Source organism: Thermobia domestica, chromosome 18 (assembly GCF_964235325.1).
Source record: "Thermobia domestica chromosome 18, izTheDome1.hap1.1, whole genome shotgun sequence".
Lineage (NCBI taxonomy): Eukaryota > Metazoa > Arthropoda > Insecta > Zygentoma > Lepismatidae > Thermobia > Thermobia domestica.
In genome coordinates, this window is record NC_137471.1 from 31,986,714 (window position 1) to 32,001,569 (window position 14,856).

The following is a 14,856-nucleotide window of genomic DNA, read 5'->3' on the forward strand; positions in this document are numbered from 1 at the left end:
GCAAGTCTGTAACGTCTAAAAAATTCTGTATTGGATATCAATGAAAAGTTAAACAAATAAGGTTCATAATTGCGCAATGTTAATTCAAATACACAATTCTACTGACGTCATATGGTAAATGTGAAAGTCAAAATTTATTATTAGTTTGGTTTAGATACGCGAATACAGTAAGAAAAAACATCTAAATATTTTTCCCGAAACAATTAATAAATTGCGCAATATAGGGTTAAGGATGGACCCTGTATAACGAGTGATACCATGAGTGATCTAGGGGACACAGTGGCTTAGTGGTCGAGCGCTTCTTCTGGTGCGTGGGGTCACTGGTTCGATCCCAGGCCAAGTTTGAGTTTTCGCGTCCGTGTGTTTTCCCAGGGTAATCCAGTTTCCTCCCACTTTCTCATTCCACCAATTCTTCCATCATCATTCGCTTGCTTTAACCATCGTCTCCTTTAACCTAAAGCGCATAATAGTGGGACGTTAAACTGAAATATTTCATTTCATGAGTGATCTATAGCATGAGATATATATTTACGGCGATGCTGTACGAAGTCACCGCTGAGGAAGACGGGAGTACCCATACAAAAGTTTGGCAAATAATAAACGATAGACATACACCAAGGTCGGTTCTAGTTAATAATAAAACTACAGTTAATATTATACAGACACAGGTAACCTCAATAGAATATGGGAAGATATTACAGAAAGGTACAAACATCAATTTCAATAAAGCAATTCACTTAAGTTTTGTATATATTACTAGTTAATAGCATTCACAAATATAAGGGTTGCCCAAGTGAAAAAAGACTAACTGTAGTGACGTTGTATCTAATCGAAGGAGTGAAATATATTTCCCTATAAATGATTCCCAGTTAGCAATTGTGGCGAACGACGTTGTCTGTTGTTTCTTTAGTTGGGGAAAGCTATTTAGTGCACTCGATGCATTATGGATTCCTCCTGATCAGCGCAACAAGGTGTTATTCGATTCCTTGCGTAGAAGGGGTGTAACCTGTAACCTCCAGAGATTATCACAGGACAGGATGCAGAAGGTGTACAATGAGCAACATTATATCGCACGTTGCATCACATTCCGTTGATTTCAGCGTTATTAGGCAGAACATGAAAGCATCACGGACTTGCTACGACCCAGGCAGGCCCACGTTGTGATTCCTCGTTATCTCCGAATATGACTACCATATCTTCGACCCTTTAAGTAAGTCACTGAAAGGTCAACGGTCCACTGAAGCCATCCACTGTCTTTCTATGTGCTGCGATCAATGGCAATTATCTATAGACGTAATATTACACATTAACTGTACTTCACATGTCCTGTAATGAACTATTCTTTAGATATCCGTACACTCCTTTTCATTTGGGCAAACTTTATATAAGTTATATCAAAATATGTTACATAGTCCTACGATTATGCTTTTTAGCCAAAGGAGACGTATGAATTAACGTAACGGAATGATCAAAAAATGATTGGTGGAATAATCTCCAGAAAACTCCGATGTTGTCCACTACAAACCTAAATGCTTGGGACTGAACTGGGGGCCGGTTGTATCAGAAGTGAGCGCTCTACTATTAAGCAACTGTGCCTCCCACCTAAAATTTGGACACACAAAGTATGGTATGTACTTAGAAAAGGGGTGTAATGGTAGATAAATGTTAAAATTGTATAAGGAACACGGACGACACCACAATGATCTCTCATATACTAAAAAAGCATACCATGAAACACAATCAGAGCAAGAATTCGAACTGTGAAATAAGTGAAAATGAACATTCAGATGACAATGCACGTATGAACCTGAACAGAAATAATAGATGTTCTTTCATATGTTGTGGTAGAGTGAAAAATATGAATTGCTTAAAGCAAAAATTACACAAAACTGAATGAATTAATATCGAGTGAAAACACGCAGAAAAAAATTGCGGAAGTTGTGGATACTGTATCACCAAACAAGCAACACAGGATAAGGGAAGAACGTAAACACAACCAAGATGATTAATGAAACAACTTTATATAGTTCATCACAACAAAACACAAGTGTAGGTAACAGTGAGCGGAAGGTTGGTACCAAACGCCTGAAGCGGAAATATCCAAGAGAAGTACACAGAAACAAACCAAACTCATTAACTTAGTTAACTGTAAGATCTATATCGCCGAGACACCTGTACCTTTTTCCCGGATGTGCTTGAGTATAGGATTGTAAATATGTACAAAGTGAAACGTTTTCAAATCCATGCATGACTTTGTTATACGTAGTTAGTATGACGTCGTCACCCAAATTTATCTCCGACGACAAACTTAGGGGTTATAATATGACAGCAAATAATAACTATATGCACACAATGAAATAGTTAAAGTTCGCGATGGTGAAAACAGGGGAAAAGAATACGTATATTGTGGTAGCTAAAAGATAAAATGGGAAGTCAAAATTGAATAGTTTACATTTTTCATTTTGGCACACACCTAGCAGATTAATTTACATAAAAGGGCAAAGACTCATGGAATTTGATAATATACTCAAACTTTTTATCACTAAACATGGTTTAAAGGGGAGAGAACAAGCATTCCTGGCATGGATGGTTCAGTTAGCTTCTTTGGAAGGGATGAAAAAGTGATTGAGGGTGAAAATCCCTCTCCCTTGTAATTACCGCCCTGATTGAGTTTGTGAAAGTTGGAAAATGCATTAAATTAAATATTAAATGTTAACAGTTATTTCCCATTTTATGTTAGTGCCCAAGAAAATGAACTTAATACTGTGTGCAATTCAAATGTGTAACCACATGATGTATCGTTCACCAGATTTATGGGAGGCCTCCAAATAAAGTTACAAAAATCTAAAACGAGTGAATAAAATGAGAAAAATTCAAGTATATAAATTTGTTTTTCTTACTAAAATAGTATAAACAAAAATGATATGAGGAACTTGTATTATAAAAACGGGAATGGTTTGAACCAGGGTGGAAAAAAATCATGATTTTTTTCAAAAAAATCATTTTTGTTGATTTTTTTGATTTAAATCGATTTTTTTGATTTAAATCAAATATTTTTCTTCGTATAATATAAGTCGCGAACTGAAGAAAAAACATTAGGAAATAGTATTAAATGTTAATTATGTCATTTAAGTGAAAGTATTGGGTTTTAATTTTGAATTAATTCCCAATCGTTAACCTATTTCAATCCCAAACAATGTTTCTTAAGCATTAAGGAAAAAGTACAGCAATGTTTATCAACATGACACTTTTCTTTTCACGAAAGTTACTGATATTTGGCAGGGGCATATTTTTAAACAGTTGGAACTAGCTAGCGGCACGAAATACATATAAAGTACATAAATTTCGCCTAAAATTAATTAACTCACTCTATGACCTATGGAACTCGAAGGTTCAATGCCATGTTCACAAAAGCTCTCCTGACTTCTATCCTTAGTCAACTGAATCCAGTGTCTATTTTGTATTCTTATTTCTGCGAGATCCATCTTAATATTGTCCTCTCATCTGCGCCTAGGTCTTCCTAATGGTCGTTTACCGATTGGACTTCCAGTTAAAACTTTGAAAGCGTTCTCACCTCTGGTGCTTGGGGTCCCGGGTTCGATCCCAACCCTCGCTAAGTGAACTTTGTGGTGGACAAACACCGTGTGCGTGGGTTTTCTCGGGGTTCTCCCGTTTCCTCCCACTTTCTTCATTCCACCATTTCATTCATTACTCATCATCACAGTCTCCTTTAGCCTCACCGGCATAACCGTGGGACGTAAAACTCAAAAATTTCATTTCATTTCATTTTGAAAGCGTTCCTACTTTTTTCCATTCTAGCTACATGTCCTGCCCACCTGAGCCTCCAAGATTTGATGACCCTAAAAATGTTTGGTGAATGGTATAAATTATGCAGTTCCCCATCATGAAGTTTTCGCCATTCCTCATTTCCTTTTCCTTTTGGTTCCGAATATTCGTTTCAGGATTTTATTCTCAAATACTTTCAGTCTGCGTTCTTCCCTCAGCGTAAGCGATCATGTTTCACAATCATACAGCACAACAGGCATAATTATAGTTTTATATATTTTAAGCTTCAAATTCCTCGACAGAATTCGCGACGACAAGAGATTTTGAACTGAATAATAACACGAATTCTTGCAGGAATTCCAAAATAAAAAAAATCAAGATGATCAGTTCCAGAAGAACAAACATTTGTGATTGTTAAAAATATGCTTTGTGTGACGTGAAAAACAGTTCAAATGTGAGTTGTCTGTGCATTTAAGACATCTATACATAGCAATTTGCCGCGCACGTTTTTATACTTTTCTGTTGGCTATTTTATTTCCTCTGACATTTTTTTCTGCACAGGCGCGGCAAATTTTCTGCGATCACATCGCAGATCGCGGCATGTTCTGCAATAGGGTCAAGTATCCACTTTATCAAAAGTATTTATTATTCGATATTTTAACGCATCCAAAATTTGTCGTATTACGATCCCGAGGAACTTCTATGTATTTAGTACATAAATTTCGCCCAAAATTTTAATTTTTTTTTTTTTTTGTTTGTTTCGGAGAGGGGATCGGACCCCTCTAAATACGCCCCTATTATCTGGAAACAAACAAATAGACGTGGACACAAAAGAGTTTTCATCTTAAATGTCCCCGTTGGAATAAAAATTTTAAAACCCTGTGTTACAAAGAGAAGAAAGCAGGGTTCACCCGTAACCCGTTCAAACGGGATTTTCCCTGATCGTTCCCTATATGATATTCGTTTTCATACTGTGCTTACATACATTTGAGTCTCATTGTATTATGATTATTATCTTCCATAATCAAAATAACAGAAGAGAAACGGGATTTTACTTACTTTCACTTTAAATTAATTCATTTCGGAATTTGATTTAAATCAACGATTTTTATTTAAAAAATCAAGTGATTTAAATCTTGATTAAAATCGTGATTTAAATCAGACTGATTTAAATCAATCCACCCTGGTTTGAACACAAAGGAACATTCCTTCAGGAACGAAATAAATTGCGAAAAGAAAGAAAAAAGAAAAAAGAAAGAAAAAAGAAAAAGAAAGAAAGAAAAAGAAAAAGAAAGAAAGAAAAAAGAAAAAGAAAGAAAGAAAGAAAAGAAAAAGAAAGAAAGAAAGAAAAAAGAAAGAAAGAAAAAAGAAAGAAAAAAGAAAGAAAGAAAAAAGAAAAAAAGAAAAAAAGAAAGAAAGAAAAAAAGAAAGAAAGAAAAAAGAAAGAAAAAAAAAAGAAAGAAAAAAGAAAGAAAAAAAGAAAGAAAAAAAGAAAGAAAGAAAAAAGAAAGAAAGAAAGAAAAAGAAAGAAAGAAAAAAGAAAGAAAAAAGAAAGAAAAAAAGAAAGAAAAAAGAAAGAAAAAAGAAAGAAAAAAAGAAAGAAAAAAAGAAAGAAAGAAAGAAAGAAAGATTATTATCTTCCAGATTATTTCTTATTATCTTTATAACCAAGAAAGAAAGAAAGAAAGAAAGAAAGAAAGAAAGAAAGAAAGAAAGAAAGAAAGAAAGAAAGAAAGAAAGAAAGAAAGAAAGAAAGAAAGAAAGAAAGAAAAAAAGAAGAAAGAAAAAAGAAAGAAAAAAAGAAAGAAAGAAAGAAAGAAAGAAAGAAAGAAAGAAAGAAAGAAAGAAAGAAAGAAAGAAAGAAAGAAAGAAAGAAAGAAAGAAAGAAAGAAAGAAAGAAAGAAAGAAAGAAAGAAAGAAAGAAAGAAAGAAAGAAAGAAAGAAAGAAAGAAAGAAAGAAAGAAAGAAAGAAAGAAAAACTCCGTCTGCGCATGTGCGAGAAATGTCCGGGAAGAGTGACGTCAGTCCTGTGACGCTGTGTACAGTAGTTCAGTAGACAGTAAACAGTGGAAGAAGGTTGTATTGGCAGTTCACTCGTGCGTTAAAACAATTGAAAATGAACGTTTCAATAGAAAAACCCGCCAAATGTGAAGTACGTGCGGTAATACAATTTCTGAGTGTGAAAAAAAAAATTTTGGTAGCTGCGATTCATCGCGAACTGTGTGGTGTTTACGGATCAAACGTAATGCGTGTAAGGTGTCATACGTGAATGGTGTTGCATGTTTAAAGATGGACGAACTGACGTACAAGGTGCGGCAAGAAATGGGCGTTCATCTGTAGTCAGCAGTGAACTCGTGCACTTCTTCAGGTACATGAAACAGTGGCTTGCGTCGACAATGACACTGTGCTTCACAATGTTGTTAGCGGGTAGCTTCATTCCTAGGCAGGAGATTTCTTTGCAGAAGGAATTTCAAATCTTGTTAAAACGTCGTGATAAATGATGACTATTGAATGATGACTATGTTGAAAAATAATGAAATGCTGTACTTTTCCAATAGTTTTCTATCTGCGAGTGTATGTCACTTATAACCAAATGTCGTTTTCTTTTCGAACTGCCATCGTATTAATAATAAAATATTTTAATTCCTGATAATAAACCACTTTTACTATGTTTACATTGATTTTCCTCCCACACTACTATTACAGATGATTTAAATACGAGACGAACTGACTGGGAAACAGAAACTGCTATCACTAACAATTCTTATGTTACGAAGCAGGAAATGTCATACAATTAATCAAAATTTGTCAATTAGATCAACTGAATACATCGTCGATACCATGAATCAGGGTGAAGTACTGGACCTTTGGTTACTGAATTTAAAGAAAAACACAATAAGTCTTAATGCTGTGCAGTAACAAAACTCGATCTTTCTCACCCACCAATCGACAATGCAAGAAGAATTGGTCTACCTAAGTGACTGGAAAAGTATGGTCCGTTCAGGAGCGGATCCGGGGGAGGAGCAATCGCCCCCACCCCAGAAGAGGAACTTTCTTATTTTATATATATAAATAAAACCCATCCCATGGAGCCCTTAAAAATAGCAGTATGACAACCCCCACCCCCAGAAGTCGGTCCTGGATCCGCCCCTGCGTCCGTTACATACAGGGATGTTCATGAAAACGATCAATGTAACTTTGTGCGTCAATGCACGGAAACTTTCTTAAACTGTATTATGGTTGTTTTGCTTTTTGTTCTAGACTTTTGCCAAAAGAGGGACGTTAAAAGTTCGTAAGAACGAAAAAAACCATCCTGCTTATTACCAAAGTTATGCCCTATCCCAGTTTACATAAACGAAATACCAGCATTGCATTTCGCCTACCTCCACCATGTGGAACTGCACAAAGACAAAGCTTGAAGTCACACGCCCAAATCATCACTGGTCTTCTATATGGCAGCTGCAACTGGTATATGACACCGATATGGTAGCTGCAACTGGTATCCATCAAGATTTGAAAAGTACCAACCCACTTGAACCCATGTGTATTTTTACGTTGTTTTTTTCTCAATTCTCTTTAAGTTTCTTTGGGAAAAAATGTTAATATATAATTTACGAGGGGTATTTAATAAGTTATCTACCTAGACAGGAAGAGAGGGGCGGAGCATAATGACGCCTGTGGGGAACCCCGCTGCGCCATTTGAGGTCAGTCGGAGCAACACAGTAACCGTAAGCGAAGTGTTTGTTACAGGGTATCTAGCAAATTTCTCTTAGCAATTTCCTGACATTTTCCCGACTTTTCCCAACCATTTCCATATTTTTCCCGACCTAAGAAAAAATCGTAAAGTTAAGAAAGGTTAAAATGTAATGAAAAAGTGTGCAAAATCTTACCCAATCAAAAACTTTCTCCTTATTCATATATATAATGATGTAATCTAATCACACAACTTCTTTTCTTCTTCTATAGTAGCGACTTCTGACAACTGATTCACGATTTTCTGTTTCTTTGCTTCAAGTTACTTGAATCTCTGTTGTGCTCTTTTTTTCAGCGGCCCTGCTATTTTTTCTGCCATCACTTTCCTACGATGTTCTTCGGCTTCCTCGCATCGCGCGTATGCTTTTCGCATTGATAGTATCATCTGTTTTGGGATACGTAGGGACTGTACGCCACCAGCTACATTAACAGCTTCACACACTACACGCTGCGCCACTAAAGAATTATCTGACAAACTTTATGTTATTTTCTCGTTTACGGAAAAACTCCTTTCTAAGGCTGCGTTGCCGTGGGAAAGAATTAGGCACATCTTTACAATCTTGCATAGATATATATTATTTGGTCATAAGACACTCATCCAAAAATCATTAAATCTGTGTTCACTTCATTTTTAATATTCCATTTTCTATCGCACATGTATATGACCTACTCGAGTCTTGTATTCTCTGTCTGCCTTTTCTGCATCGAACGCTGAGAAAATATACTCTGCATTAAAACTTCGAACGTTGCTCTCATTTATTCAACAGTTTCTTCCTGTGAATAGCAACGGTGAAGGAATTAAAAAACTCAGTGCATTTGTAAGGGAATACTTTAACGGAGACTTCTGTTGCAGTTTGTAAACTAAAAGCTGATAGCATTCACGAACTTGTTTACGAAAACACAGTATTTTCTTTCCATTAACCTCTGTACATTTCCTTACTGCTGATCTAGTTGTATACCCAAGGTCAATTTCCTTAATAGTACTGAATTAACATAATTTTTTTCATTTTTCTCCATAACATCAATCTTACCCTGTCCATCGTTTCTTCTGTAACGAAGCGATATCAATAATTTTAATAACTGAGTGAGTGAAACATGCAGTGGAAACACCTGCAGGAACAACGTTTTTCGTCGGACAACGAGGTCCAACAGGCTGTTTCCCAGTGGTATGCAGGCCATGACAAAGTGAACCTATTCTCGCGACACCAATTCACCATGTTTGCGTTAAGGATAAATGAACATGGAAACAGTCCATGACATGTTCTTCCAAGTACTAGTTTAATTTAGGCACCACTGGCGACATTCACCCACCTACAACTTCAGACATACTATTGCTCACGATAGCAGACGAGTCGTTCTACCGTCGTTCCCCAAATAGCAGTGCAATGCTGATATAAACCGAACGTCCTTTTGTACTTCATGTTTGGTTTTAATTTCTCAATAACCCGGTATTTTCTTCTGAGACCCATGTCTTTCTCTTTTGGCTGGGCAGATTCCTTTTTTGATGCGATGTTTATTGAATTATCCACTGTTACACAATTAGGATCATTTTATAGAAAACATAACCACTTTCAACGAATGCTCTGGTTTTTTAGATGCTGAAGAGAATTCAGAAAAACACGGTGGAACGTTTGAGAAAGTCCTAGAATGATTTAAGTGTATTGTAACAAGACTGTAATGTGCTCATTTACCAATGATTTGTGTCTTTCCTTTCTAACAACAATGTTGCACGTCTTAAATTCAGATGGATAATGAAAAATTATGTTGAGGATGGTGGTAGACATACAGTTCATTTCTCGAAGAGGGTACCTACTACAACGGCTGCTCTGGATTCTCGCATGTTGAATGAGCAGAAGTACAGTACAGCGTCGATTATACGAAGTAATTGGGGGACATGGGTGTTCGGAAAACTGGTTTTTTCGGATAATCGAACTGTACTGTACTGTACTGTACTGTACTGGACTGTACTTCTACAGCCAGTGCCAAACCGACAGAAGTGTGTTGATTGTTGAAACACAGCGACTGGCGGCTTGGCCGGTCAGCAGCGCCTTATGAAGGCCCCATTAGAAGCAATGTTCCGCCAGCGGTGGCTCAGTGCGGCGACTACTGTGGGAAACTTGGTTTGGCAGTGAGGGGGATGATGGACGGTAGGGTGGGAGAGTAACAGGTGCGAGCGAGTACACAGTTCGGTTAAGCGGTCGTTCGGTTGACCGACGTTCGGATAATCGACGCTCTACTGTAATTACGTTATCCACGTTTTCGTGTGTATCCAGTGAGTTTCGGTTCCGACACGATCCGAACTCAATTCATGTTGTATCGCGGTGTTGAACAAAAGGTGCCATTTCTTTGTATGAAGTTAGGAGCTATTAATATGGTTGTGTTAAAACGTGGACTTATGCTAGAACAGTACGCATCGGGTAGAAGACATCTACGTGAAAATACAATAAAACCTGTGCATAGGATTTCTTTGTTTTTAAAATAAATCATGTGTAAGCAAATTTCTCAAGAAGACAGAAGATGGGTACAAACCACATTTACACTGAGGCAAGTTTTTCCAGAAGACAATACTGCTAGTGGTAGTTCAGGTATTTCTGCCGATAAAATTGACAAATCCAGTACTTGCAGTATAAACAAGGTAAGAAACTGTTTTTCCGAATTAACCATTACTAGAACATTATGTTGATACTGGTGGGCGTGTTCTATGATACCGCGGATACTCTGCTGATTTAAGATAGGAGGCATTGAACAGCCATGAACGAACACGTGCCTTAAGTTTTATGGAGTCAATGTTGAGAGGTTGACTCAGGACAACAGTGACATATTTCCAACAGGGACTTCAAAGAAACATGACAGAATGTTTGAGGTAGTGTGTTTAGAACAAAAGACAAGTCGAGCACATTTGAATCTAAAAATGTTTAGCCAAAAAACGAGACTACTATTAAATGACAGACAATGTGTTAAAAAAAAAATCAAAACATTACTAGGTGATCGAATCTTTCCTGACTACCAATAAGATAGCACACGTTCATACTTACGCAATTTAACTGGTTCAATTTCTTCAGCCGCTGTAGGAACTACAAGGGAAGCAAACGATACAGGCAAGACAGATTTCACATCCCACGTGGTCTCAGAGGTTCTAGTTATCTGCAGAAGTTGATCGTTAAGTGGCATAACTAACACTCCTCCAACCTAAGAAAAGAAACAGAGAATGTATTATAATTAGACACTGAAAACAGTAAACACATTGTTTTATTTTATTTATTTATTTACTTATTTTTTTTTAACTATCAATCATTATAGACAGTTACAGGGTAAATACAAGGAAACCTTCATTAAGAAACACCCTCCACGAATATTTTTCTTCCAGCAAAAATACATGTATCATTAAGAGGCAGAAATCTCTCTGTCACGAACACAGACAATCTTCATTCTCTCCCAAGGTTGTAGTAACTTTTTCATAACGGACAGGAATTATTCGCAATTCATACGTACCTAGCACAGAAAATACTTACCTTATTTTGAAAATATAGTACACTATATGATGTAATACACTAGACAGAAAATCCCTTTCTTTAAAATAAATAAATAAATAAATAAAATAAAAATTCTTCGTCGTAAGACAATCTGGTGTCCCACAACACAAAACAGTTATGAGTTCAGCTCGATATTTCTCTGTCCATATTAAATTTTCAGTATTTAATAATAATGTTGCATGCTCTTACTGCATTGCTCCTACTTTTAGTACAGTCACAACGCCAATTAAAGACATTTTTGCAGGAGTGTGGCAAGTACTAGAGAAAGAAATTACCATACATTATTATAATTAGACACTGAACATTCTGCAACCCACATAAACCTTCCCTCAGCGATACTTGTTTCTTTACAAAGGTGAATATCCTACCCAGTAATTGGAATACTGAGCACAGTACTTTGACAAGCTTTCACATCTATCTCCTGCACTTACTGTATATTCCCTACAATTACTATGTGAGCTGTGAATAATCTAAATTTTCGTTCATCTTCCCTGTAACAGACACTTGTCATTTATAGACAAATAATCATGTCCTATCGGCGTCCGTCATTCACAGATTTCACTTGTTCTTTCGAATGCAATATTGCTATTAAGGCAAATATGTAAGATTTTTGAGAAGTACGCCAGCTTTTACATCTTGAAAAATAATCAGGTTTCCCACATCTTCAATCAAAGAACACACTAACGTAATAGCTATTCGTATCTTTGTTTCACTTTTTCACATCTTTATCTATTATTGTTCAAAATCAAGAGATGAAAAAACACCAGTTTTCTAAGTATCTTTCAGGTGTTCATCATTTATCCACATTAACTCTCTGAAACAAGATTCCTGAGGAAGGGGGGTCGTCGAATTTTTCCTTACTCCCAGAACTAGGGGTAGTTTACTGGATGGTGAAAATAAAAAAGAAAAAGAAAAAAGCAATTTCTCGAAAACGACTTTATCCATTTGTTTATATATTATAAATCAAAATCTTGTTAACAATTTACAATGTGCTATACGTCATTATTTTGGAAAGATTCTTGGGTTGTAAAAAGGATGATAATAGAAACTTTAATAACTGTCACTACAGGAAAAGAAGGTAACAATCGAGTGTTAGTCAGTTACAGTAGAAAACTGAGGATATTTTCCATGTTTTGAAACCAACAACGCACCTTACGAACAATAACAAAGACAGTGATACTACGATATTTCTATATTGACTGTTCCCATGTTTATACATAAAAATAAAATACATTTGTATAAAAGAAAAATATCACTTTTATCAACATGTACTGAAGTACCGTAAACTGGGGCTACTTGGAAAACTGACATTTTTCTGTGTTATATGGTATAACAATGAGAGAACTACTACAGATAAGTCGTTTTCTTCCAGACCAATGAAAAGTAGGCACCTAAAAGAAAGAATATGGATGGTTAAGTGCTGTGTGTTACTTATAAACTGGTCTAAAAATTCTCACAGCAATTGATACTTTTTTTTTTTTTTTTTTTTTGAATTTTCTGTAAATTGTCCCTGTGTTTCCGTAATGAAAAGTGATTTTTACCTGATTTGCCAAATATCATTGCTTTCAGAAGTTTCCTAATAAGACGAATTGGTTTTACCTTTCCACTTCCTTCCTGGGAGAATCTGTGGCTACTTTTTTTTTTTTTTCTTTCTTTTCTTTCCGTTTTTCTACTACAAATGGTGATATTGATCAAGGGATCGACAACGATGACATTATTGAAGTTTTGAACGAACATACCTACATCCGCAGAGAACAAGTTGTTTTTCCATATGACTTTGCAGCAAAGAATTTTAATATGTGAATTTTTGTCCTTATCGTACTGTGTTTCATTATCATTATTATCATAGTACCATATGTAGAGGTTTGCGCGGATGCGGATATCCGCATTAAAACGGGTATTTGCGGATATATATCTTTTCTGTGCGGATAGCGGATAAAGTTGCGGATAATGTTTCCTACATTTTTTTCTACCTAAAAAAAATGCTGTGAATTTACTGATAATGATGAAAAGAGCACTAGAAACGTTCGTTTTGAATTAAAAGTTTTAAAACCAGTTGAAAAATACTAAAATCAAAATACAAGTGTGTTTGAAGCTTGTGACTCAGTGATAGCAAAAGGACTTTAAAAAAATGACACGAGAGAGTTGTTCTTTTATAGCTGTTTTCAATATTTTTAGCAGCCGTTTTGTAGGTGAATGACATCTCTGACCTAACCAGAAAGAAACGACACGCCCCATCGCTACTTCTCAAGTACCGCTATTTACTGTAAAGGAGAAAAATAATTGCCGCCAAAGCCCCTCTGATAAAGCTGAAAATTTTCAGACCATTCGCCTTGAAGAGGAAGAAATGTCTTCAAATAGTTTTTCTAGCCTTAGAGGTCAGGAACCAAAACCCTAATTTAAAACACCGCATCCCCTCCCATAAACTGAAAACTGGTCAGCAGAATTATCTTTGCCTTTTGTGACAAACTGGAGAAGCGCGTAGGTCACCGAAATAGTAAACAAATCACATCATACGCTCATCTTTCTCTTTCCATCTCTCTTAAAAAAAAAAAATCTTCTTCACTGTTTCCTTTGAAGTACAGGAGATACTGAACGCACATTTGCGATCCCACAGATTTCTCTCTTCGGAGAGGTATCACGGACATCATTGAACATTCCGAGGGATTGGAGTTTTATAACAGCAATTGTTTTCTCTCTCTCTCTCTCTTCTTGTGTGTATGAGTATATGTATGTATGTTCTGGGCCTCTGGTAAAGAAAGAAAGAACAACCAATGCGTTGTTTCTCCTACTCTAATGTGTCCAACAATGAGTGAGGGCTGCAAAGGAAAGCAGTAAATTCTAAACTTCCTCCATTGCCTCTTCCCGAATTTAACGGTATAGACTTCCTATTTGTATTCGAAGTTACGCGTATTTTCACTTCCAGTTTCCGTAAAAGCGTGGTCGTGAAAGCTTGAGTTGCTTTGGAGTTTAACGTCCCGTTCAGCAGCGAGGCTATGAGACGTGGACCTACTGAATAACGTGGAATCCGAACCACATGAGCTCCTGCCGCGAATTGAACCCGGGTCTCCCACACCAAAGGCGTGTACGCTAACCGCTTAGCCACGAAGGAGCTTGGTCGTGAAAGCATGCATTGTATTGCGTTGTTAGTTTTCACTTATTTTTTTAAATTTAGTGCAATTACTGGTGCTAGTGTCAGTTGGGGATATATGGATGTGTTTGCAGTCCCGTAATTAATTTTTATTTCTTAATAACGATTATTTCTATTTCGCCTTTGTGTTTAGAACAAATGTCCCCTTTTTATGAGTAATTATCAAGTTTAAAAACTTGGTGACGTGCTCTAAAATTAGTCAACAGAGGGAATATTACCTACGTGGCATTATTTTGGTCCGATATCTGTATTTGAAGATCTTGGGTAAGTACATAAATCGTACATTAATTTCTAATTTGTATCTGCACGGTTTATATTGCATTTTATTTATCGTAGTTGGTATTCGATCACGAGGACACTGATATAATATATTGTTTAGTTTGATTCAGAAAACTACGTGCATTATAGAATATGTAAGTTATACATATTTGTTAACTCATTATCTGCGGGTGCGGGTGCGGACAGAGATGCTGCGGATGCGATATTTTGTATCCGCGCGGACCTCTAACCATATGATACTTTTGCAAAGAGTTAACATAAATGTACACTTGTAAAAATAGTACCAGTAATTTTGTAAACCAATGTAAAGCAATTACTGATCTGATACATACACAAATTTCATAAAATTATGTA

General features: G+C 36.2%; 1 protein-coding gene across 4 annotated transcripts in view; it reads right to left on the bottom strand.

Moving 5' to 3' along the window:
* The window catches only part of LOC145674817 (protein-L-isoaspartate O-methyltransferase domain-containing protein 1-like), an 82,401-nt gene that overhangs the window by 10,874 nt on the left and 56,671 nt on the right, over positions 1-14,856 (bottom strand). For all 4 annotated transcript variants that reach the window (XM_081745035.1, XM_081745036.1, XM_081745037.1 and 1 more), the window contains exon 5: positions 10,575-10,728. In XM_081745035.1, coding sequence (XP_081601161.1) covers positions 10,575-10,728 — 154 coding nt within the window. The remainder of the gene's footprint in view (positions 1-10,574; positions 10,729-14,856) is intronic.